Source organism: Melanotaenia boesemani, chromosome 6 (assembly GCF_017639745.1).
Source record: "Melanotaenia boesemani isolate fMelBoe1 chromosome 6, fMelBoe1.pri, whole genome shotgun sequence".
NCBI lineage: Eukaryota > Metazoa > Chordata > Actinopteri > Atheriniformes > Melanotaeniidae > Melanotaenia > Melanotaenia boesemani.
In genome coordinates this window covers 5,523,146-5,547,989 of record NC_055687.1, presented here as the reverse complement: position 1 = coordinate 5,547,989, position 24,844 = coordinate 5,523,146, and the positions used below count along the sequence as shown (strand labels likewise).

Genomic DNA, 24,844 nt, shown 5'->3' with positions numbered 1-24,844 from the left:
AGATGTTTACAGACATGTTAGAAGAAGAGATGCTACACCATGCTGAACACCACCCTGGAACTACTTTTTACACCATGCTGAACACCACCCTGGAACTACTTTTTACACCATGCTGAACACCACCCTGGAACTACTTTTTACACCATGCTGAACATCACCCTGGAACTCCTTTTTACTCCATGCTGAACATCACCCTGGAACTACTTCCTGGAACTACTTTTTACACCATGCTGAACATCACCCTGGAACTACTTTTTACTCCATGCTGAACATCACCCTGGAACTACTTCCTGGAACTACTTTTTACACCATGCTGAACATCACCCTGGAACTACTTTTTACACCATGCTGAACATCACCCTGGAACTACTTTTTACACCATGCTGAACATCACCCTGGAACTACTTTTTACACCGTGTTGAACATCACCCTGGAACTACTTTTTACACCATGCTGAACATCACCCTGGAACTACTTTTTACACCATTCTGAATATCACCCTGGAACTACTTTTTACACCGTGTTGAACATCACCCTGGAACTACTTTTTACACCATGCTGAACATCACCCTGGAACTACTTTTTACACCATGCTGAATATCACCCTGGAACTACTTTTTACACCATGCTGAACATCACCCTGGAACTACTTTTTACACCATGCTGAATATCACCCTGGAACTACTTTTTACACCGTGTTGAACATCACCCTGGAACTACTTTTTACACCATGCTGAACATCACCCTGGAACTACTTACAGACATGTTGATGCCATCAGATTCACTATCAGCTCATATTTTCCATCACATGGTAAAATGTTTCAGTTTCACCATCTGATATGTTGTTTATCTTCTGTGGGAAAAAAAATGGCTTGATGACGTTTGTAATCTATTACATTCTGTTTTAATTTACATTTCACACAGAGTCACAATTTATTTGGAACTGGGGTTGTAAAATGGCAGACATTTGCTTGGTTTATTTTACATAATAGTCTAGCTGCTGTCAGTAGACCTTTTGATGTTATTTGTTTTTTTTTTATTAGCACATTTCTGTAAGAAAATTAACCCTGATATGATTCCCCTTTTATCTTTTATGAAAGCATCAACTTACCTGTGTTTCTTAGCTGGATCGTGCTGTCAGTTCTGAGTAAAACTGCAGGCTGCATCAGTGTGAGCGTGGACTCTTTGTTGTCTGAGATCATGATGCCTCCAAGTGGCCCAGAACCCTGTTCTATCATTTATAAACATTACGAATCTAAACAAACCGTTTACAGCTCGGTAACATGGGTCATGTAAAATTCATGATCAGCTGTTACATAATGATAAGCACATCCAGGAAGAGCTCTGCAGATAAACCTCCAGCAGCACACTGCTTGTTTTTTTATTTGTGTTATTGTTTGTGTTTGGAATGAGTTTTGGATCCTGGGGAATGAAAGTGACGGCACCGTTCAACTGGGCCATCTGTACAGCTCCATAATGGCAGCCATGCTGGTATTGCTGCCTTGAGGAAGAGCTGTGTGATGCTACTGCTCTATAATTAAATTATGAAATCCTGTGAAACCCAGCTCAGGTCAGTGTATCAATCATTGCCAAAGTGGAGTTTGTGCAGTCAAGAATGGCCCCTGAGGGCTCGTCAAGGTGTCCCGAGCCAAATGAACGGCACGCTTATTTAGTTCATTTTAAGCTACTTACTGTGGCTGAACTATGTTAATAGTTTTTGTGATCTCAGGTATTTGAACTGTGATGTAAAATAAAAATGATTGTCTTTGGGACAGTGAAATATGGATGGGTAGGTTGACGGGGGCTTTAGCTGGCCCCCCAAAAATATTCCTGTAGCCGTCTGTCTGCTGGTTTCTACAACGTGCGCCGTACCGTCTTCTTCTGTGCTACCTTTAAGGTGCTATCTATCCCAAACAGTGCTCTCGCTCCTATCAAACAAAGCTGGTACGGCAGTTTTAAAATTTCACACACAGAGTTGTTTGTCCATTCAGAGACACCGTAGTAAAAATGGTGACACAAATATGGCAGCTGCCATGTTTTTAGATCCACAACATGTTGATATAAATGGCCCATTTTAAGAGAATAAAAACATAACAGTTGTTTAAGTAAAGTGATTAGATGCAGCATTGGAGCGGTGTGGCTCAGTGGGTAGCGCGGTTCTTCTTGTAGCCTGAGGGTTGCCGGTTCGATCCTCGGCCTGTCAAGCTGATGTCGAGGTGGCCCTGAGCAAGACACCGAACCCCAAATTGCTCCTGATGGGTCGTGGTTGACCATTTACAAATAAAAAGAGTGGCGGCACTGTACTGGTTATTTGATTTACGAAGCCACACATATGGCTCATTTTTGTTGTGGTCAGTAGCAATGAGGTAGCAAACCCACACCATCACAGAACATGATGAGTAGCAGGTTTGTTTATGTGGAAAACAGTAATAAGCAGTTGTACAGCTCAGGCAGCTGCTGATTTAATGAACAGGACTGACCTTAGTCCTGTTTAACACAGGCACATTAAAGAGGATGTATGAGAAGGCTGCAAACCACAGACAGCTGCTTTACTTGAAGGCCTGTGTATGATGAGGCAGAAACGTTTGACTGCATGTGTATCTGCTCTGTTGCTTTTTGTTTGATCCTATTGGACAATTAAAATTCTTGCAGGATTTTTCATGACGTTATCGTCCCTATATGAGATCTCACTGATGGAATCAGGTGGTCCATGTGGGCCGCTGTCCTGCAGGTTTTGGATGTTTCCTGCTGCAGCACCTGAATCAGAATAATGGGTCAACATGCTTGGACAGAACTTGACAGCAAACTTGAGGAGAGCTATTTGATTTGAACAGGTTTGTTGGAGCAGGTAAACATCTAAAGCCTGCAGGACAGTGGCCCTCGAGAACCCGAGCTGGACACCCCTGCAGTAGCAGAATATCTCTGGGAGTAATATACACATGTGACATGAGAAGTCATGGTGTACATTCATAAATAAGGTTCCCCACAAAAGCCCTGGTGACATTTGAACCCTGGTCTGAACTGACTGCTGGTCAAAGTAAAATGCTCAAAAACTCAAAACCTTCACATTAAACCTCGCTGTAGCTCTCTGATGACAAGGAAGACATTTCTCTCCAAAATACCCCGATAATCTCCTGTTTTCGTGTCTTCTTTGATGCATTCAGCAAAGCAGCTCCACAGCATGATAGCACCTCCACTGTGTTTCACAGCTGGGAGAGCAGCAGGTTGCAGTAGTTCTGTTTTATACTGGATTACATGTAAAAGGTTTACTAACACTAGTTTAGCTCTTTCAAAAACTTTTTAAGAAGCCTTGGATCACAGAACTCAACTCCAAGCTTTTTGTTAGTCTGTGTGGTGTTTTTCTACTATTTGAACAAATTCTTCTTATTAAGTTTGCTTTAGCAACATGTCTCAGAAGTGTCTCACCAGTTTTATAACTGAAGGATCTAGATAGCATCTCAAGCTGCTGCAGTAGAATATTTAATGATTACAGATTGTGTTGAAGCCCTGGAGCAAAGTTTTTTTTCTTTTATAGCTCATTTTTATGCAGTTCACAGGTTAATTCACCACATATGAGTCTAATTAGTTCCGTTTGTTTTTAGGATAAATAATTTTAATAATACATTTTTATTTCACTATAAAAGTATATTTTTGTTGTTTTACAAGAACTTTAGAAGAGACATGCATGTTAGGTTACTGCCTGGGAGCGAGCGTGAATGGCTGATTGTCCCTCTGTGCTGGTCTTGCGGTGGACTGTGACCTGTCCAGGGTCTACCCTGCCTCTCACCTCCTAACTGCTGGGATAGACTCCAGCTTCCCTGTGACCCTGCACTGAAATAAACTGTAAAGAAAATGGATGGGTTGACATTATTTTGCATTTTGAATCCAAACATTTAAGGTATTTTAACAAAATGAATGTATTCTGTTTTTAAGACAATAAAATGCATCATTATTCATGATTATTTCCTTGTTTAAACCAATTTGCTGCAGGATTTCTATCCTAAATGTGGAAATTACATTAAATATAAACGGTAAAAGGGCCCTAAATTGCAGAATTTCATTCAAATTTCTGCACCTTTTGAGATGACGGTAACTCCTCCACCCTCCTCTCTGAGCTCTGACCTGCTGCCTCGTGGTTAATTATGGCCGCCGGGTGGCGCTCGCGGGCCGCCCTGTAATTAGCAGAGATTGGCAGCCTAATCAACTGCACAGCTCCGCAGGTGGCTGAGCTGGCTCCTCTCTGCAGCTCTCAGACATGTTCAAAGGAGCTGCGTTCACAGAGGAAGATGTGATGATGAACCGGAGCGTCGGCATTTAGAAGGTCAGCGGTGACCGTGAAGAGGAGCCGCGTCTGAAACGGCGGAGATAGATGGAAGGTAAGAAAAAAGCCCGACAGGTCGCGGTTTTTAAGCCGGAGCGGGGTTTCCTTTGAGTCTCTGTGTTTCTTTCTTTAAAGGAGGCAGGCAGACGGAAAGTTGAATCAGTTCATGAACTCTGTGACCGAATTTTTCCTGCTGAGTGTCAGCCAGCGGATGGCGCTTCGTAGCATTACTGTACTTGTGAATGGAGACAGTTCAGCAGACAGGCGGCAGGGGGCGCCACAGAGGCACAGACTGAGCTTCCAGATGATTCACGAAGAGGGCAGACTGGAGTATAATATAGGCTTCAGTGTGTAAATACACTCAACGGCCACTTCGTTAAGTACACCTGTTCAGTTTCTTGTTAACACAAATATCTAATCAGCCAATCACACAGCAGCAACATAGTAGTCATGTAGACATGCTGAAGACGACTTGCTGAAGTTCAGTCTGAGCATCAGAATGAGGAAGAAAAGGGATTTAAGTGACTTTGAACGTGTCATGGTTGTTTGTCTGAGTATTTACTGGGATTTTCACACACAACCATCTCTAGGGTTTACAGACTATGGTCTGAAGAAGAGAAAATATCCAGTGAACAGCAGTTGTCTGGACCAGAATATCTAGTTGATGTCAGAGGTCAGAAGAGAATGGGCGGACTGGTTGGAGATGACGGAAAGGTAACAGGAAATAAAATAAGCACTGGTTCCAACTAAGGTTTGCAGAACAGCATCTCTGAAGACACAACACGTCCAACCTTACAGCAGATGGGCAACAGCAGCAGAAGACCACGCCGGGTTCCTCCTGCCAGCTAAGAACAGGAAACTGAGGCTAAAATTCACACACACTCACAAACACTGGACAATAGAAGATGGAGAAACGTTGCTGGTCTGATGAGTCTCCATTTCAGCTCCACATTCAGATGCTCGGCTCAGAATCTGCTGGAAACATCATGAAAACATGGATCCATCCTGCCTTGGATCAACGCTTCAGGCTGCTGCTGGTGTAATGGTGGGGGGAGATTTTCTTGGCCCATGTTGGGCCCCTTAGTACCAGCATGTCCTGGTTTAACCAGCACAGCCTACCTGAGTATTGTTGCTGACCATGTCCATCCCTTTATGACCACAGTGGAGCATCTTCTGATGCTACTTCCAGCAGGATAATGCACCATGTCACAAAGCTCAGATCATCTCCACCTGCTTTCTAGAACATGACGATGAGTTCACTGGACTCCAACGGCCTCCACAGTCACCAGATCTCAGTCCAGTAGAGCAGCTTTGGGATGTGGTGGAACGGGAGCTTCTCATCATGGATGTGCAGCTAAGAATTAAGACAGTTCTGAAGGAAAAAGGGGTCCAGCCCAGTACCGGGATGGTGGATCTAATAAAATATATTCTTTCATCCAGTCCCGTCATGTAGCAGCATTTTGTGTCAAATGTGCTGGTTTGTGTATTTTTTTTTTAACAAACTAAGTTGATCCACTTTCACCACAACAATTTTAAACTAAGAGAAACAAAAACATTCTGTTCCCACCTTGTTGGATGGGCTACAGCAGCAGAAGACCACACCTGGCAGAGAACAGCCCAGGCTGCTGCATGTGGTGTGTAGGGGACATTTCCATGGCATCATTGCTGCAGCCTATGTGCACATCGCTGCTGACTGTGCACATCCATTCATGTCTTTGTGCATTATATTATGAGTTAAGTGAGCTTCTGTGGCTTCCACAGTCGGCACATCTGAATACAGTAAAACTGGAAAATGGCAGTTCTGCACGAAATGGTTTGATGACTCATGGAGCATAATCTCGGAGGAAAGTTTCCATTCTCTGTGGAATCTGTGAGACCAAGAACAGGCTGCTGAAGAGCAAAGCAAAGCCCGACATGGAGTACATTCACCTCGTATAAAGGCCATAATGAAATGCAGAGGTGGTGGTTTGGTGGATCATTTTAAGGCTCTAATTTGTTCTGTGTTTAAGTCCCAACATTTAGCAAATATGAGCAGAAAGATGACTTAATGAAGAATAAATTCAATTATAACTGAAATGTTTTGCTTTAGGTTTGGTCTGAGTACACTCTGACTCTGTAGATCAACCACACTCTTACCGCAGCTGCCGAAATGACCGTAAAAACTGGATCTTATTTTTAAAACCAACATCTTTCATACATGTTATACGAGTCTGCAGATATGTCTGCCTCTTCCACAGAGGCTCTATGGTCTGTCTGTCAGCAGCAGTTCTGAAAAAGTTCCGGATGGATTGGCATGAAAATTTTTCCAGAGACAACTTAGAAGTTGTACAGTTTTAATGGCAGTTTGCATCCGATTTTGGTCCAGGATTGTTGTGCTTTTCTGCTACTATGCGAAGTTATCAGTCTAAAAATTCAGGTGGAGTTTGGCTTGGTTGGATCTAGTGGTTTTTCCAGTGTTGTCCAGCTAACCAAGACAACACTGAAGGGAAACCAAATGTGAAAAGGCTGCAGCTTCTGAGAAAAACCCCAAAAAATAATCAACAGACTAATGAAACAGAAGCTCCACATTGTTTTTATCTGCACATTAGAAGAAGGTCGAGGTTTATCGTCGTAGTTTGTTGCTGACATGAAGATGCGAGTGATGCTTTGAAAGTGTAGAAGTGTCCTTTAAACTGTGCAGATCAGCCTCAGCTGAGAGAAGTGAAGGAATCACAAACAGAAATGATTATTTTTATTCCCTGAAAATGTAAATAACCAAGAGCACCATTTAAATCTGTCAGTGAATAATTGCAATTGATGCAAGAACACGTAAGAAGTGTTTGATGACACCAGCTGTGCTGAGACTGAGTCTGAGTCATTATTTTAGGATTCATCACTTCTATGCTCATCAGTTTCCTTCTGAAGTGAAAACACAAAATGAAAGCAGAATCATGCAACGTCCAATCAGAAAAAGCTGCCACACTCTGGAGGAAAGAAAAACAGAAAGCAAAGAAAAAAACAGACAGAATGAACCCAAAATGTTAGTTTTCTCATCAACTTCATTTTATATAATAAACATCTATTATTTATATATATATATATATATATATATATATATATATATATATATATATATATATATATATATATTTTAGGGTGCATCAAATTTGAATGGGAAATTTTAATTTCATAATATCAATTTGGCTGGCATTGCATTTTGTTCCAGTTAACATAAAAACAACTTTTGCAAAGTTTTGAAGAAATCCATTGAGGTTTAGGGGTGCCACCTAACACACAAACTTTTGTGAAATTTCGAAAAACGAGCAATTTTTTGTCTAATTACAAAAAAAGTTGACATGGAAATGTTGAATATAGTTAACTCTTATACAGTAACATGTTCTTTAGTGTTCTATGGAAAAATTTTGTGTTTCCCCTTTGGGTAATTTGGCCATTTCTCAGAATTTAACTTTCAAGATTCTCCATTCATTTGTCCTACAGACAAAATGAATGGGAATCAATGGGGGAATTGTTCATGTAGCCTTAACCTGAGTAGATGGATGTCAGACAGACACACATACAAAAGTTTACACACTTTATTGTTAAACACAAGTGGGACTGACACGCTGACAAACCCCCTCTAGTGGCTAACTCAGGGCCTAAAGAGCTAACATTAACTAAACTTCAAACTTAACTTCAACAGAGTCCACTCCACTGAACAACATCAACAGGGAGAGTATAGAACCTGAACTGAAGCTCACCAGTGTGTCTCCCCTCAGATATCTCTCCCCACCTGCCACCCAAGAGTAACCCTCCTATTCAGGGATTAGCCTGCGTTTACAGCAGCGAAGGTTTGGCTGTTGGCTGCGATCATGTTCAACTGCCTGCAGCACATTCTGTAGGTGCTGCTCCTTCCTGGCCACTGTGACAAAGTCGGATGTGAGCTTGATGCCACGCTCAGCACAGTCATTGACCACATTCATTGCGCGGACATTGACCTCACTTTTTTTGAATGCAGCATTGGTAGCCCATTCTTTCACATCCAGAGACAGAAATGCTGGATCAATGTGCAGCTGGTGCATCCCAAACCAACAATCTGCGTTGGCGAGGTCAGGTGGTTGGCAAGAGGGTGGGGAACTTTGGCTTACCAAAACCAGTACCAAAGCGCTGCTGGGGGACATGCATGGGAAGATCAGCTGGCTTGTGCTCCAAGATCGCACTGACAAGTGCACGCTTGTCATCAATTGGCACCTTGCTGCTGAAGAGAGCCAGGGGTAGCATCTCACCTGTCAGGTACCAGCGATGCCTCTCGAGTGCTTTGATTGCTGACGCTGCAATGCCTTCATCTACAGCCTTGTATGTCTGCAGTTGGTGGTAGAGAGTGAGGTCATTCCAGGCAGCATCTACAGCTTTCTCACAGGTCAGCCACCACTTTGCGTAGATGTGTGTGATGAAGTTGGCAAAGGCCCGAATCTTCGGCACCTGATGCTGTGTTGTGATTGTGCCCTGGGGAAGCAATGCAATGTGCTGCTCCATCAAGGCCAGCTTGAGAGTGTAGAGCAGCTTGGCCATCCATCGTGCCTTGTGGAGCGCTCCTGGTTGTTGGAAAGTCACTGGAGTCTGCTCTTCACCATCTGCCTCCAGAAACACAAGACACAGCTTCACAAACTCACGGTAGTCACCTCGCTTGTAGTCAACTTCTTTTGCACAAATGACAAGTTCAGCACGTAACTTGCCCAGGAATTGTTGCTCCGTGTTGCCAGGAATGTAGCGGGACCATTGACTGCTGGATTCTTGTGGTAACAGGTTCCAGTTCTCTCTCAGACGTGTGAACAAGGTAACCTCTGGTGAGCGTGATGACTCCACCTTCAGGTCTGTGAAAACCTGGTTTAGGAGAACCTCACCAATGTGGTGCCGGCACCCAGACCAAAGCAGTGGTCGGCCCAGTGAAAGCTGAATGGCAACGCAGGCTGCCGTGAGATGGCCAGTGTTTGAGGCAGTGGTGTCAAATGCCATGTTGACAACCTGGTCAGCGCAGCTCCAGTCCTGAAGCAACTTGCATGTCAACCGTGCAATAATTGCTCCACATGCCTCATCAGTCTGCTTCCTATAAGCTGGGACACCAAGCAGTTTCAACCGCACTGCATCTCCGACCACCACTGTAAGACGCTCCTCCAACTGGTGCACGTTGCTGAGCATCGGTGTTAACTTGCTGTCCCAGTGTAGGGTGCACAATGGAGGTGGGGTCCACTGTTTGTGCTGTTCCTCACTGATTTTCTCCAACACTTCGCGCCTTGCTCGGTCAGCTGTTGCATAGGATGCAGAGAGATGTGTACATTCGCCACCTGACTCTTCGACCAGGGCACGCGTGAAGGCAGCCTGTTGCATTGGTGACATCTTCAACCTTGTGGCCAGTGACACAACACTTGGTCGACTAAGGATGTCATGTGGAATGAAGATGTTTGTTCCATTCTTTTTGCGCTTGAGGGATGGTTTGACCTCAGATGGTGGACAGACTGTGTTAGTATCATCCTCTGGCTCCTCATCACTTTCCGACACCAAGCTGGACATTGCTGTCATTTCCTCCAGCTCCTTTTCACACCTGGACCGTCTGGCTGCCGCAGCAGCTTGACGGTTCTCTCGCCGCTTCACCTTGAGCTGCAGCTTTTGATCCAATGCACCAAATGTGGCCACTCTGTCGGTCTTCATGCTGGCCAAGAAAGCTAGGTCTTCAGGATTATCAATCAGCTTCTCAACATTTGGAGGCCACAGTGGAAATGTGGCATCAAGTCTGCACTCCATTTTCTCCAGTTGTTTTTCTGCAGCCTCACTGGAGCGCTTGGCGTGGGAGATTTTCCGCAGCTTGTTGTTGGCATTTATTAACTCATCTTGTGACACGCACGGCACGCTTATCGCTTACCATTGGGATGTTGGCCTTCTTGTAAAATGGCCGCACCTGCTCCAGGACAACCTTGGCTGCCTCAAACTGCGACAGCGCTCCATTTGCACCAGGTTGCTGGGCAAGCATGCAGCGTAAGATCTGGCGACCAGTTGGCAGCTTTGCACCAGTGATGATGCCATCCTCTCTGGTGATTTTAGGGCCCAGACCAAAGACCAAGCTGCGACTGCTAGTCTGGCAGGGACTAGTTGGTGAGGACAGCATTTTAGAGCTGGATCCTAGAGTGGGTTGTGCCTGAGAAAGAAAATGATACAAGGACAAGTGTTTGTAGTGTGTTTATTTGTAGTGTTTAAAATCAGATCTTGGCATATTTAATATCGCTCAAATATGATTAACCATGCTTGCAAAGTCTCAATTTTTTTACAATGATAACTGACAGAGTAGGTAGCTGTTCGTGCATATATGTTAATTTCACAAGTACAGTGCTACTCTCATGAAGCATCAATAATCTGAATATGATATTGACTACTGTATGTTACAGTTAATGTTAAGCTTAATACCTTGTGGTTAGCAAACTGCGGCTAGCTAATGTTAGCTAGGTGCAATGAGTACCAAATATTGATAAATATGACTAGATTTCATTCAAATTATGTAAATATATAAAGACACAACTACAGATATGGTAGTAATATGTAATAGAGTGTTAATACCCAACACAAAAACTTAAGATCACCTTAGTGTTCTTGAGCTTCAGTCGTTGATAGCTAAGATGAGCTAAGATAGTTAGCTAACTGTGGTTAGCAAACTGTTGCTAGCTAATCTTAGCTAGGTGCAATGAGCGCCAAATATCTATCTCTGACCTGAAACACTTTTCAGAAAAGCTGGGACAATAAATCTTAGACCACTTCGTACTGTTTCCCACCCCCATAATAAACCTTGTCCCTGTGGCGATGGACGGCTCTGAGTGCAGGTCTGTATGAAAGATCAGGGGTCCAGATTAAACTTGCTCCCTTGTCCTCTACACACTGAAATTCCTCTGGATTTCCTGAACTGTTTGATATTCAGACTGTAGAGGGAAAAATTTGGAAATCCCTTCCAATCTTTCTTTGAGGACCCTCGTTTCAAACAGGACCTTTAAACAGGAGCTCATCTGAACATCTTTACTCGCGGAAGACTCAGCTTTTCATGGGCGCTGCCTTTGGACCAGGTCATGGTTACAGTCACCTGTTTAAAAGGAAATGTATTTATTTATCCATTTATTTATTTACAGTGTTCAGAATGTGTGGCAGGCTTTTAATTCTGAAATGGATGTCCACTCTTTAATGAAATAAAGTTGACTTTTTTTCTGATTTGGGTTTAGTCTCAGAGATGCGATGCATTTTTAGCCTCCTCCACTAATACCATCCAAACACTGTATTATTATCCAGCGTATGATGACAGGTGAAGATTAGATGTCTGGATCTTTTAAAAGTGTTTTTAGGTCTTCAGCCTGGCTGTGAATGCTCAGTCTCATGAGTTTCAGCAGTTTTCCTCTGGGAAGGTTAGTTCCAGAATGAGACAATCCTCTGATTCTCCCTCATGGTTTATATCTGCTTTTCTAATCTAGATAATGCTCGACTTTAGATAATGCTTCCCGTTTTTTTTCTTTTTTATTTCCTCTCTCTAACATGTGGACAATTTATAACTGGGGTCATTCCAGGTGAGTTTTACTATAATTTGCATGAAAAGGAAAACCGAATCCCATCAAGCTGCAGACACTGGCTCATAAAGACATCTAAAATAAAAGTTTAGAGCATTCTTTTAACCTAAACACACCCAGCTCGTGTGTATTCTGACTCATACACAATGATTTCTGTTAATGATTACAGTACGAGTGTGAACAATGATCTCTTGAACAGCAGAGATGGTTAAGTAGAAGGCGGTGGGGTGAAGCTACAACTCGAGCTCAAATCAAAGTGCAAATGTGCACTGAAGCTGGTGGTAACTGTGCTCGTAAATAAGTTATACATGAGTCACCGCTTCGCTCTGTTATCTGAAGCCAGGCTGGACATGGGACTGACTGGGATGAAAGAGAAGAATTAATTTGTTCTGCATTGTTTGTTCCGGTCTCAGACAGAGATGAAGAAGCTGTTTACAGAATCATTTCTTTAGGATCTTCCTGCTGCTGCCTGCTCACTCAGGCTCATTTTTCCTCGTTGATGCTTTTCTCGCTGCACAGCAGCAAGTCAGGCATTCAGGATGGAGAAATGGAGCATCTAGATTGTGCAATGGGCACTCCTATCTTTTTATTTTCTGGTTCGTACCTGGAAGGCCGTGAGGCAGAGGGAAAGATGCGGGTGGGGTGTAGACTGCTAACAGTTTGTTCAGGTCTTGTCTTGAGTTGCAGCACAGTCTGTTATGCTGTGTCATGATGGATGAATCTAAGATTTAGACCCAAACTGTGGGCTGTTCAGGGACTGTGTGTAAAAACGGACAAATAATTCCTTTGAATTTTGCACATTGTGCCCCTTTTCCTTTATTAATGTCATTGTTAATATTGAGGTTGTGGTTGTTAAAGAGACGATAAAGCAGGCTTAATTTGTGTTGGCTATGCACTGAGAAATGAACCAGATTAGTTAATTGCAGCCCCATTAAAAGTCAGGTGTTCCCACTTTCTCCCTCCAGGAGAAATTTTAATGTTTGGGTATGTAAGAAACAGACCAGGGCTTATTAGAAAGCAGTGAGCCAAGGGTTCTTGACTTGATGTGGCTTCCATGGTAATGCAGGGGCCTGACAAATATGAAGAGGAGATGGATAGATAAAACACGAGGGTTTGTTTAAGGCATCACACACAATAAAATATACATAGTTTGTTTTTGTTTTTTTTTAAAGATATCAAATTCAAGAATTTTTAGTACCTGAACATGATCAAATTGAAGCATGATTCCTTCACTACTGCAGATACTTAATGTAATTATTACAGCTCTTTCCCTCTTTTTTAAATAGTACACAATGGGAATTTAATGGGGGAAAATCTGTATCTGTCTCTAGCTATCTATCTCTCTAGCTATCTCAAGCTAGCTAGCTAATTCTCTAACTATCTCTCTAGCTGTGTGTCTGCCTGGCTAGCTGTCTAGCTATCATGCTATCTAGCTGTCTTCCTAGCGACCTCTGTCTGTGTGTTTCTCTAGCTAGTTAGCTGCCTGTCTCTAGCTATGTAGCTAGTTAGCTGCCTGTCTCTAGCTATGTAGCTAGTTAGCTGCCTGTCTCTAGCTATGTAGCTAGTTAGCTAAGTAGATCATGCTTTATCTTTCTATATTGCGCTCTAGCTATATTTTTTTCATGCACAACACTTCAAATTCAAGACTTGCCTTTTTTGGTTGTGTTGTCAGATTTGGAAAAAAAAGTTATATTTTTTTTTAAAAAATGGTGAAGATTAGAAATTTTACATACCTGTGAATGAAGAATACAGATGGAAAGGTTTTCAGTACTGTTTACAATTCAGTTAAATTAAGAACCCCCCAAATAAGTTTGCTTTAACTTATTCTTTGTTTGTTTTCTATCATTTTATCAGTACCTTTCTAAACTCTGACACTATAATCAGTTCGCTAACGTTGTTTGTTTATCAAATATTTTGCATCCAAGAGGGAAAATAACTATTCTTCCGTAACTGATTTAAAGAATTGAAAATGCAAACCATTTTCATCATTTGCATTTTTCTGTAATCTTCATAATAGCATAAAGGTTGTATGTATACCTACAATAAATTCATGTTAATGTTCACTCAGCAGCTTACATTTATGAATAATGTTCTATTTCATACAAAAAACAAACAAAAAAAAAAACCACTTGACTCCAAATACAGTGTTAAATCCTTGCTACACATGTAATGACTTTTTTTTTTTATTACTTTCCATATCATTGGAGTTTTTATCATTTGATCTTTTTTATTTATTTATTTTTTATGAGTTTTATTTAGTCTGGGATATAAAGTGTGACCATGTGTGGTTTGTAGCCGGGACTTGTGACTCAGATGCTGGACGGCCATTCTGTGGGCAGGATACTCCCTCATGCCCAAAAACAGAGGTGCAGTAATTTCCATGGAGAGGAGACGCACATAGAAACCATCTTTTTTTTCCCTTTGCGTCAGAACTTGATTGGACCTGTGATTCCATTAACTCCACCCCGAAGAAATAAATATAAAGGCCAGAGTTTGTTTGCTTTGAGTGAGACTTTTAGACTTTCAACATGACTTGTTGGGATTTGTGGACTCCCTCCTCTGTGGATATACCGCCTAAGCTCTCAGACAGGTTCTTCTTCCGTCATGGATAACACTGGCCCTCTGCTGTGAGGTGATGATTGATTTGTTTCACTTTGAACTTGTTCGGTTACATTTTCATGATGCGTTTGTGATCTGCCCCCTTCTTTTCTTCTCGCTCTGCTGAGGTGGAACAGATAAGATATTTTTTCCTTAGAATAGTGGGTTGATGATGTGTCCTTCATGTCAGCAGGGTGATTTAATCTGTGTACCAACAGTGTCATTTTCCAGACCAGAGGTGTCCAACATATGGTCCAGGGCCAAATCCAGCCAGAGGGTCCAATTTGGCCCATGGGATGAGTTTGTTAAATATAAAATAAAAATGCATAAAAATCCCTAATTGTCCATGTAAGGTGGCATTTTTTAAAATGTTTCCAAGGCAGGAGGACAATAACAGTGGCGTCTTTAGTATGTTTTAGGAGGTGAGTCAGTTCAGGTGGACAAGAGTACATGAATGTCATTTAAAATAACTTGTAGCTCTTAAAAAGTTACTCTTGTCATAATGTGAAATACTGCATTTCTCTGTTACAGAAACCTGTGATTAAATGTTGTGATTTTGTAGATCTTTTATTTTTAAGTTGAATTTCATGTATAAATGTCTAAATATGCTAAATAAATAAAACAAAAACTTAAAAATATAAAGTTAAATTCTTTTATATATAAAACTTTAGAATTGTACATGTATAAAAACTGATCAAATTTGATAATTGTATAAATGATCAAATAAAAAAAATTCAATTGTAAAAATTGGTTTATAAATATTTTTTTATATAAATGATGTAAAATTAATTTAAATGTAGAAATATAGATTTATATAGGATTACCAATGTATAAAATTTATAATAAAATGTATAAAATATACATAAAATAAATGTATAAGGTATAAAATATTAAGACAAAACTTTTTATTTATTTTATACATATATTTATTTAAATACATTTTGTTTTCATCTTAATAGTGTTTACTTCTAGATTATTTGGCTTTTATTTTTTCTGGTTCGGCCCATCTGAGGTGAAATAGCGCGAGAACACCTCAGTTCTACACAGACCGCGGCCCGAGAGAGGGCCAGTGCGGGGGCAGATGAAGCTCTGCACCCGGCCTGTGTGTGTCCACACACACACAGTCTGGCCTGGCCTGGCTCCTCCTCGCAGCCCCACCCTCCTCTCGCTCGTGCTCCCGCCCCTCTTCCTCCTCAGCGCAGTACATGTGCTGCAGTGACAAGCAGAGAAAGCCAAAGGCGCACACACCCACCAGCCGAGAGCAAGACTGCATTATTCCACGGATCCGCTCCCACTACGCTCTTCTGGGGTACGACACACACACTCACACAGCTCACACAGAAACTTGTAGGAAGGTCCCACGTTTACAGGCTGCAGGCAGGAGTGTCCTTCCCTTCAGAGGTAAGTTTGCTCTGCTGTCCGAGCTTTGTGACAGAGCTGCTTCTGTCTTGTTTGACTTGCTCCGTCGGCTCATTTTCATGTTGGAGAGGATGGTGTGGATCATCACAGCAACGTTAAAACCTTTCTGGATGTTTCATTTATTCAAAGTTAGGCCAGAGAGTGCTTATGAGTGTGTAGGGATGTGTGCACATTTCCCACCCACATGGGCGTGCATGTGCCTGTGTGTACTTTGTAATGGGCGGTGGATGGCAAAGTTTGGTGTTTCCACCCACTCCTGAAGCATTTTTTCATCATTTATTGGGAAAGAGCTGAGAAGTTCTCACACCTGGACGGTGACAGATGGAGGTAACGATAACGCAGCAGATCTTCATTGTGTTAATGGTTCTGCTGCAGAGCTGCTACATTTTCCCAAAGGACTCACTCCCAAATATTTCCCTTCACTTTCGGATTTACATAAAAACTCTGAAATCTGTTTTGTACTTTAATTCTGCTTCTCGTGTTTATGACAACGTGGAAGAAAATGCCCTTTTTAGGGCGCCTTGCAGCATTTGTTTACTTTGTGAATCCACCGTAATTATATTCGGGGCTGTTGCAAGCAGTTGTGGGTGAAATGATCACCGAAGAACAAAATGATCTCAGGAGAGTCGAAGCAATAAGTAGTTTTTTCTTTTTCTTTTTTTTTACTAAAAAATTCGGAGGAGGAGGGAAACGTTTTAATTTGTTTTGCCCTCCTTGTTTGCAGCTGCATATTTTAAGAGTAATTATAGAAGCGTTTACAAGCTTTATGAGGCAGTAGAGGTTTGGGGGATGCGTTTGTGGGAAATTTTCTAAAAGATGCAAAAATACAGGAGTCTAAGAGAGCTGAAGGAAGAGAGTAAGGTGGGTGTCACAGTTTGTAGTGAAAGTATAGGTGTGAGCGAGCAGAATTAAAGGCCAGAAGGAGACTTGAAACTTTTAATTCTCCTTCTGTTATTAAGCTCTTCCTGATGAGGGCAACTGAGCAGGAGGCAGCATGAGCTACCAGCAGTACAGAAGATGTTTGCAGACACCAGGATGCAGCAATGCTAACATGTAGCATAGCAACATGACAGAGAGAAACGCAGCTAAAAGACTACCAAGCAAACCCAAAGCAATTATATGGGGATGTAAGAAAAGCACGAGAACAGCTCTGTCCACTTTAAAGCTTCTGCTAATTTTTCCCACTTCAAGCAAACCAGACAAACAAGGAGTCGTATGAAAATGGTTGTTGGTTCACAGAATTTAGTAGCAAAAAAATATCATGAAATCATGTCTTACTTTTGTGGTCTAAAGTTTTTTTCCGGCTCTGAAAAAACTCTGCTAATGTTTTCTCTTATGACTCTGCCTTTGTTTGAAATGAATCATGAAAATCCTGCTGGTTTCCATGGTTTTTATAGTGAAGGATTCACTCTTCCTATCATAAACTATCCTGGGGTTGACTTCTTTCTGGATCCTCATGGTGTTTCTAAGGTGAATGTGGGGCTATCCCTGGGTTCTCCTGACTTTGACCATTGATATGCTGAGATGTTTACCTGTGTAACACCTTTTTATTAAAACACCTGTAAAACTGATCAGCTTCACTTTTTTACCTTCTACTTTTGCACATTTTTTTTTATCAGACATTACTAATTCCTGGGCTGCTGTCCTTTTTTTTTTTTTCTAAAAATTTACATTTTCTACTGCATTTCATGTGAATTTAATCTGACACAGTAACACATATCTGGATTCTGACTTCTGTAGTAGAGACCAAGATTTTACACACAGTCCTGGTGAAGATATACTTCATTTATTTTAGACAGGAGGCTTAAATAAGGCCTCGCCAAGAAGAGGTTAAACGATAGTATTTTTCTGTCCAAAAGACAGAATAAGGATGAAATGTCTTTAAATGAAATGTGAAACATGTTGTTGGCTTTGGAAAGACTTTTTATAACTTTTAAAACGCTGCAGAGACAGAAATCAGATTTTATCCAGGAGGGAAACATTTCCTCAGTATAAAATCTATTGAAGTTTAACTTGTGATTTGTGGAGTATTAACTTTTCTTTTGTCATTCCCACAGCCACTGACTCATCCCTTCAACTGAGCCATAGCTACCATGGAAACCCCGAGCCAAAAACGCACCATCCGTGGTGCCACCTCCACCCTCTCCCCGGCCCGCATCACCAGGCTGCAGGAGAAGGAGGACCTGTGCAACCTCAACGACCGGCTGGCGGTGTACATCGACAAGGTGCGCTCCCTAGAGTCGGAGAATGCCGGGCTCCGGCTGCGCATCTCAGAGTCCGAATCCATGGTCACCCGGGACCTGTCGGGCATGAAGACGGCCTACGAGACGGAGCTGGCCGACGCCCGCAAGACCCTGGACCAGGTAGCCAAGGAGAGGGCACGCCTGCAGCTGGAGCTGGGCAAGATCAGGGAGGAGCACAAGGAGCTGAAAGCCAGGTAAGAGCAGCAGATCGGGTGGAGTGGGGCTCCATCTGACTGCAGAGTGAATACACCCACCAGGACTCTTCCATAAATCTTCATGCAGCGTTGATGCCATAACATTTATTTGTTGGTTTATTTGTGGGGGAACTCCCTGGATTTTTGGCACATGATGTCACAGTCATGTGGAAAAAATGCTCCGGTTTTTCTGCTGCATGAAAATTCCACACCAGTTCTGTACTGTGTGGATCTGCAGGGCATGATGATCCCTGTATGAAGCTGAATGTGTGTTACGAGTATGGCTCTGTTGGTTGTTACTTTCCTTCTAAAGTTATTTGTGTTAACTTTCAAACTTTCTTTTTAATTTGTTTCCTTGTTGTTGGTTAAAGTGGAAACGGATCAAAGAATCGGTGCATCTGGCTTCTGTGATTTTATCAGCTCACACACTCTTCTGAGGAACTGAGATCATGCAACACCCTTATTTTTCTACCAGGAGTGTGTAAACTCGGTGAATGACATTCCCAGAGGTTGAAGCTGTGGTGACTCGTCAGTTGACAAGCCCAGTTATGTCTCATTATGCCTCAGGGGTTGGTGTAGGAAATGACACACCTCTGGACAAACTGCTCCACCTTTTCCACACAAGCTGCTCCATTTAACCTAGAGATACTGCTCCGGTGACAGGAGGCCTTTTGTTATAGCGTGAGACAATCCTCAGGATTTCACGTCTTATCTAACAACCTTTTTGAGATTGTGATGCAGACAGAAGCAGCTGGGATTCCCTCTAGCTTTCACCGCAGTGAGATTCATCATGTTGCTGGAGGTACAGGAGCTGGATGAGTTCTTCAGTTGTCTGCATTATAATTATGTATTGATCCTGATGTTACCGTTGGTCTGAGAATAAAAATAAACCAGAGTTAAGTTTGTACTATAAGTAGAAACAAACAGGAAAATATATGATATGCTTAAAGTCTGAATGCATCTTTTGTGAGAAAAATAAAAAAAAATTGGCGCTAGGCAACGACTGAAATTTTCAGTTGCGATTAATTATGGGATTAATAGCTTGATTTTCTGTGAATAATCCCAGTTGCACTGTTAGAAAATTGAAGAATAAAATGATAAATTGTGTGCTCTCGCTTTTATATTAAAAGCTCTGTTAAAGTGCAGAAGCTTTTGGTTTGCAACCACCTTCCTTTACACAGTGGCAGGTAAAATGCTTCTTTTTAATCTCAAATAAAACATTAACATAATAAAATCAAATATAAATGACAAATAAGGATAAAAACTTGAGAATTTATTAAAAAGTCAGCAGGAACCACTTTTCTTCTTCGTTGTGTGTCGCGTCTTCTCCTTCAGTAATTCTTGATGCAGCGCCGCCTCTGGTGAGGAGTGGAATACATCATTTATAAAGTGCAGTGTGAATGCAAACTTGAACCCCCGAACTGAACCAAGTCCCAAATCGTATAGAGTCCAGTGAACTATCCTGGTGTAAATGCACCCTTAAACCTTTTAAAATGAAACTAAATGCTGTAAAAAGAAAGAGATTTTACCTTTGCTCTTTCTGTAGTAATTCTGTGAAACAAGCGCAGTACGTTAGTAGACAGTTCCCCTGCTCCTCCACCCCCCTCCCCTGCTCCTCCACCCCCCTCCCCTATTCCTCCACCCGCCTCCCCTGCTCCTCCACCCGTCTCCCCTGTTCTTCTGCCCGCCTCCCCTGCTCCTCCACCCCCCCTACCCTGCTCCTCCACCCATCTCCCCTGTTCCTCCACCCACCTCCTCTGCTCCTCCACCCGCCTCCTCTGCTCCTCCACCTGCCTCCCCTGCTCCTCCACTCACCTCCCCTGCTCCTCCACTCACCTCCCCTGCTCCTCCACCCGCCTCTCATGCTTCCTCTACCTCACCTGTGTCGTGTTGTTCTGCACCTAACCCTTGGGCTACTCCTGCCTGTTAAACATTACTTGATCATAAAAGTCTTAAGTATTAATAAGTATTAATAATAAGTCGCGTACAAATTGCATCATTTCACATCTGTTCAGGTCTGTGAAGAGGCTATCGAAACTCTAGTATTAAATTATTTGACATGGTTCAGGAATCTTGCATGAACCTTGTTGCATTAATGCTGCTACCTGCTACCGACCAGAGCTCTCGTCCTCGGTTGTCTTTTGCTTTTTCAAAAGATGTTTCAACAGGCTCATCTGAAATTACATCAGTGGTTAATACATTAAGCTAACCAGTGTCAACTTTGTTAGCCTACACTAGCTTTAGGACCATTAACTTAACGTGACATAGCATGGCGTTTGCCGTTAATCATTAATATCTTTGTTGGAACATATGTTCAACTTTTAAAATCTAAAACAACTTACCAGCAGTTACCTTTCCTCTCTCCGGACTCCACATGTAATGAACTTGTCTGATGCTCTTGAAGTTTAGCTCGCCTGTAACGGCCCGGCACAGCCGAGTCATTGTAGGGGAAACACTGTGTATGTATACATACGTTTACATCCATAGGGGAAACAGACATGGGCACTACAGACGCCAGTACCCCTCTCCCATGATCCTTGCTTTGTCTACATGTTTTTTCAGGTCCACAGAGCAACACTGCTGACAATACAAAAGGTTTAGTGCCCTAGCTATAGGAAGAGCCACTTCTGACCAGTAAAGGTTGCAGGAAAAGTTAAGTAGTTGCTTCACCCTGCTCCTTTTCAGACTTAATAATTGTTGTAGTTTATTTAACATAATTTTTGTTTTTATTTTATTCAGTTACTTTTTTTAAATTATGCATATGCATTTCGTAGCTAAAGGAAACTTTTACATGTTTCATAAAATAGAAAATGTCAAATTAATATGAATGAATCTGAACTTAAATTAAGAAAAGAACATTTTAATGAATTCGGCTTGCAGTTCCCACCCTGTCCCTCTCTGCTGGGCTTTAGCTTTGTCCCCAAAGCTCTTCCCACAAACAGGCATAAACAAGGTAGTTGCCATAGTAACCGTACATGTGGCACTAGTTGTATACTGTTCTTCCTTTTGGTTGTTTTTCACTGAAATCCCAGATTTTCTTGCAGTGACAGTAACAGATCTTATGTGTCTTAGCAGGAAGAAATCCCTGCAGAAGCTGCTGTTGGATTTCTATAAGTTTTATAGTTACAGCAGGTTGCTTTTCTACCTGTAATCTGAGGAGTGTTGTTGTGGTTTTAATGTCAGTGCAGTTGAATATCTGCTGATCATCGTCTGGTGCTCTCATCTTAGGAATGTCTAAACTACTAAATATAGAATAGCTGCATTCCTGCAGTCGGATATTCTGTTATATTTGCAGCTTTACAACACAGATTAAAAATGCATTTTAAAATCTTAATGTTTTTATTATTACAGCTTTGGAACATAAATGTATGTGTTTGTGCAGGACAAGACTGAAACTATGTGGGTGTGGCTCAGAGCTGCTGCCTCAGTAAAAAGATGAATAAGAATTTAGTAGGAAAATGTCTTTTGTTTGTGGTTTGTTTGTATCCTGCAGCTTGGCATTCAGTTGATTTTCATTGTGCTATCAGTGGTGACCTTGTCCTCAGATCAATCTGGGGGTTATAAATGTGCACATACTGCAGCAGGGTGAGGATAAAGGGCCGTGTGTCGTCTCCAACTGAGGGAACAGACTTCAGGATCTGCCTTGTCACTGTGCTTCTGTGCTGCAGCGTTTTTTTCCAAAGGAAGCAGATCTTGTTGTGTGTGTGTGTGGTGGAAAAGAGCCCCCCAGCCCAGCCATAGCTGGTTTAATCTGCTATACTTCTGCCAGAGTGTTTGGTGTTCGGTTGCCATGGCGCTCTGGGAGTCTTGGCTCGGCGGTGTGACGGGGTGGTGACTCAGAGGTTTTTCATGGTCAGTGGAATGGGCTGACTGGACTCTCTGTGATGGGAAGTCAGATTTATTAATACACACTGAGGAGCTGCTTAGACTCGCCGCTGAGTTTCAGGCAGCAGTGAGACAAACAGTCCACAGCATGTTTGGCTTTTTGTCCATGTCCTTAGCTTTTACCACCAATATGACGGCCGGCAACAGGTGGAGCCTGCAGTTCTGACGAAGGGACACACCTGTTTAAGACATTACAACACATCTCTAAACACATCTTTGTTTGCCTAACTGCTACAACGAACACTTGTTGCCCCCCCGCCCCTGCAGCACTGTGTAAAAAAAATTTAACATGTTTGAGTAAGTGGTAAACGTAGGTATGTGTGGAATGCAGTTTAGTGAACCTGAAGCCTGGAGCCTCTTGAACAAGTTGAGACTAATCAATGGGTAAGAAACAGACTAAACACAGGCCCCTGAGCTACAGCAGGAGGCACGGATCTAATCTTTACTACAAAACTGATGTACATGTGCGGTCGTCTTCCAGCTGTGCTGCTGGCTATGAAACACAAACAACTGGATCGCTCATGTCAGCTGATGTAAATTCCTTCTTCTCCCATTAGGTGCATGTCATCTTCACACCTGAAGCAGTTTGTTGCACATTTTCTCTGATGCTCCACAATCTAAAATTACAACCAAATAAATAAAATACAGGAAACAATTAAAACAATACAAAAAGAAATAATTCAAAACAAGACTAAGAACAATAAAACAAATGAAAACAAATGCGTCTGTTCAAATTTCATAAATCCTACTGAATATCAATTCATAAAACTGTGAGGATTTTTTTTAATACGTTATATGTACTGGTGACGACAGTGATCCAACTCTTGCGTTAACAGTTTAATATCCCACATTAGCAGCTAACGCTAAAGCTTGTTACGTACTCCAAGGGAAATCGAGAAGTTTGTTCTTGTTCTCAAGGCCGCAAGAACAAGAAAAAAGTTTGTATTGGTCCAGTCGGTTCATACTCCATGAGAAACTTTGATGGGGTAGGGATTACTGCAGAGGGGATGTCTGTGTTTATGTGCAATGAATAATTGACCCGGTTATTTCATATTTAACAAAAAACTGTGGCAGGGCGGCGTTGTGCACGTGGTGGTGTCCATGTCTTTAAATGCTTCTTGGGTTGTATACATTTTTGTGCTTTCTTACCACCTCGATCAGCTGTCCATTAAAACTATTCAGCCTCTCGTTGGGGAAATGTGAAAGCCACAACTTTCAGCTTCATTCTTTTCTGCATTAACAATGCCCACCTCGAATGTCCGACCAATCACACAATGCTTTTCAAACCCCATTCTGCTCGGCTGATGTGTCAAGAACAAGCCGCAAGACTTCCCCATTCACGTCCACAAGAACAAAATTTTGCTCTTGTGGCCTCGAGAACAAGAAAAAAGTCCTGCTTCTTGCAGTTTGTAACAGCCTTAAGACCATGGACTCCACCACGTTCAACAAACACTGAACGTTTTGAAAACAGCAGAAAGTGACTTCACCTATGTACTCCGAAATAAATCCGATAATGGACTGGTCAATGTAGACAACAATCTTTAGAATATCGTATTTCAGAAGTACATCGTCAGGTCAGATTATTTCAGTAATCTCATTACTCCCAGATATCTGACTTTTATTCTTAAACAGGCTCAGTGTTTTATAAAAAAAAAAAATCAAATCAGGTTAACTGAATCAAATCGAGACAGGACAGTTAGTGGTGATATTCAGTCAAAAGTTCAAGTGTTTTTATTTTGGGTTTGTAGTTTTTCAAATGTTGAGAAATTAAAGTTTTAGTGGAAAATGACAATTCTGTCAAGATGCAGGCGTGGAAGATCAGATTTCAGATGGGAGCTGTGTCCAGCACGTCCAGATTTTACCTTGACTTCTACTTCAGCTGTAGTACTTTAAACATGATTAAATACATTCACAACTTTTCATAGTTCTATGAAAATAATCGCCAGGTGTCCGTGTGAATCAAACTGTACATTAAAGAGATAAAATCTTCAAAAATCTTCTCAATATTTTGGCTAATTCTGACATGAAGTTTAAGATAAAGTAATTACCTGCAGCAGTTGTCTTTTCTTTTAATGCAACTTTCCCATTTTAATGTTTCTGTCCTTACATTGAATCTAAAAATGGAAACAAAGAAGGATTTATCTCCTCCAGCTCCCCATCACTAGTAGAAAAAAGCTTGTTGATGGAGTTTTATCCATAACTGCTGCATGAACTCTCCAAACCCTCAGACCAGCGCCCTGTTTTTTTATTTAAGAAAGTAAAGTAAGATTCCAGACTGTTCCAACTCATCAGTAAATAAACAGCCAAGCCCTTTTTCTGGCTCAGACCTGAAGCAGGGTTGGGACACACCTGAGTTTGCCCCACCTGTCGGCTTCGTTGTGGTTTTGGGTGTGACACCAGTTAGACGGAGCTCCAACACATTGTTTTAAATCAGTGTCTTTAAATTTGGATTAAAATAATAAAAGAAAGAAGGCAGACGAAGCTGCAGACTAAAAACACAAAAGCACTTTTGTACACGCGATGTGATGCTGTGGCCAACGTTGGGAGCTATCGGCTCACACAGCAGGAAGTGGGTTTATCATGTCACACATTCCTGTTTCCTGGATCGGC

At 41.9% G+C, this 24,844-nt stretch overlaps 1 protein-coding gene across 4 annotated transcripts in view; it reads left to right on the top strand.

Moving 5' to 3' along the window:
* The first annotated feature begins 4,236 nt into the window (after positions 1-4,236).
* The window catches only part of lmna (lamin A), a 47,875-nt gene continuing 27,267 nt past the window's right edge, over positions 4,237-24,844 (top strand). Inside the window, exons 1-2 of one of the 4 annotated variants that reach the window (XM_041988096.1) lie at positions 4,237-4,376; positions 17,970-18,349. In XM_041988096.1, coding sequence (XP_041844030.1) covers positions 18,006-18,349 — 344 coding nt within the window. In that variant the 5' untranslated portion in view covers positions 4,237-4,376; positions 17,970-18,005. Of the gene's footprint in view, positions 4,377-15,686; positions 15,895-16,199; positions 16,240-17,969; positions 18,350-24,844 lie in introns of those variants that run through there. The other 3 variants (XM_041988094.1, XM_041988095.1, XM_041988097.1) reach the window with 3 other exon arrangements.